Source organism: Fukomys damarensis, unplaced genomic scaffold (genome assembly GCF_012274545.1).
Source record: "Fukomys damarensis isolate Sample0158 unplaced genomic scaffold, DMR_v1.0_HiC HiC_scaffold_16, whole genome shotgun sequence".
In the NCBI taxonomy this organism is placed as follows: domain Eukaryota; kingdom Metazoa; phylum Chordata; class Mammalia; order Rodentia; family Bathyergidae; genus Fukomys; species Fukomys damarensis.
The window spans coordinates 118,721,062-118,722,240 of NW_022900928.1; the positions used below are offsets into that span (position 1 = coordinate 118,721,062).

Genomic DNA, 1,179 nt, shown 5'->3' on the forward strand with positions numbered 1-1,179 from the left:
GGCCGCCTGTGCAACAAGAGCAGCGCAGGCCCGGATGGCTGCGGCAGTATGTGCTGCGGCCGCGGCCACAACATCCTGCGCCAGACGCGCAGCGAGCGCTGCCATTGCCGCTTCCACTGGTGCTGCTTCGTAGTCTGTGAAGAGTGCCGCATCACCGAGTGGGTGAGCGTGTGCAAGTGAGCGGCCTAGGCTCCCGGGGCCCTGGGAAAGCGTTCCCTCCTACATCCGGGCCCTCTGCCTCTTTCGATCTCCGGCAAGCACTGCTGCTTCGGCTCTTGGCACAGGAGGTTGGACCGCGGGATCTTACAGGGTCTGCAGTCAGGGGACAGTCCAGGCCTATCTGACACCAAGGCTCACTTCTGTGGGCTCTAGCATTGATTGCCCCCGCTTCCGTCAAGCTCAGACTGCCCAGTGGGGCTGGAGAATGCCCCACATCCTAGCACAGTTGTCAGCCTGGGAGCCCAGCCCCTTCAGCCTGTCTCCTTTCTCCCCTACCCTTAGAGTGGGAGGGATGGGACCTCATGAGCTGGGGGAGGAAGATTAAAACGCAAAAATGGACATAGCAAGCTGAAATGATTCCATGAAGGCCCTGGACACCTTGCCCACTGGCCTCTGACCCTTATTCCCCTCGACATTCAGGTATCAGGTATTTATTTTGCACTCTCTTGGTGGCGCTCCCTGGGGGAGGAGAGGCACTGGAGACAAGGATGTGAATATGAGTCACAGCACCTGCCTTCTAGGAGTTTACATTTTGCTGAGGGAGATGGACAAAACCAATAAACACACAGTCATTTCGGACAATGTTATGCGCTGTGAAGAAAATAAAGAAAATAAAGCAGGGTGCTGGTGCACAGTGCTTTGTGTGTGTGTGTGTAGGGGGCTTCTGATAAAAGGGAAGCCTGAGATATGATTTTCCTGTTGTGACCTGCAAAATAGGACAGGGAGCCGTTAGGAGATAAAGAGGTAACGTTTTCAGGCAGAGGCCACGGGAATGCAAAAGCTCTGGGGGAGAAAGACCTCCTCCCCCTGTTGGAGCAGCAGCAGAGAGGCCCTTGTGACTGGAATGAAGAAATCAGGGGGCTGGACTGGAGAGGCACTCAGAGGGTGGGCAAACGTCAAGTCACATGTCTTTCTAGGCCTAGGTAAGAAGTTGGGATTTTACTCAAAAGCAATGGGAAC

The 1,179-nt window shown here is 55.2% G+C and overlaps 1 protein-coding gene across 1 annotated transcript in view; it reads left to right on the top strand.

Annotated features, from left to right (window-relative positions):
- The window catches only part of Wnt10a (Wnt family member 10A), a gene marked incomplete at its 5' end in the record, with an annotated part of 12,342 nt that extends 11,475 nt beyond the window's left edge, over positions 1-867 (top strand). The window contains one exon of the mRNA XM_010611975.1: positions 1-867. Within this exon, the coding sequence (XP_010610277.1) occupies positions 1-180 (180 nt within the window).
- Between the last annotated feature and the right edge of the window lie 312 nt (positions 868-1,179).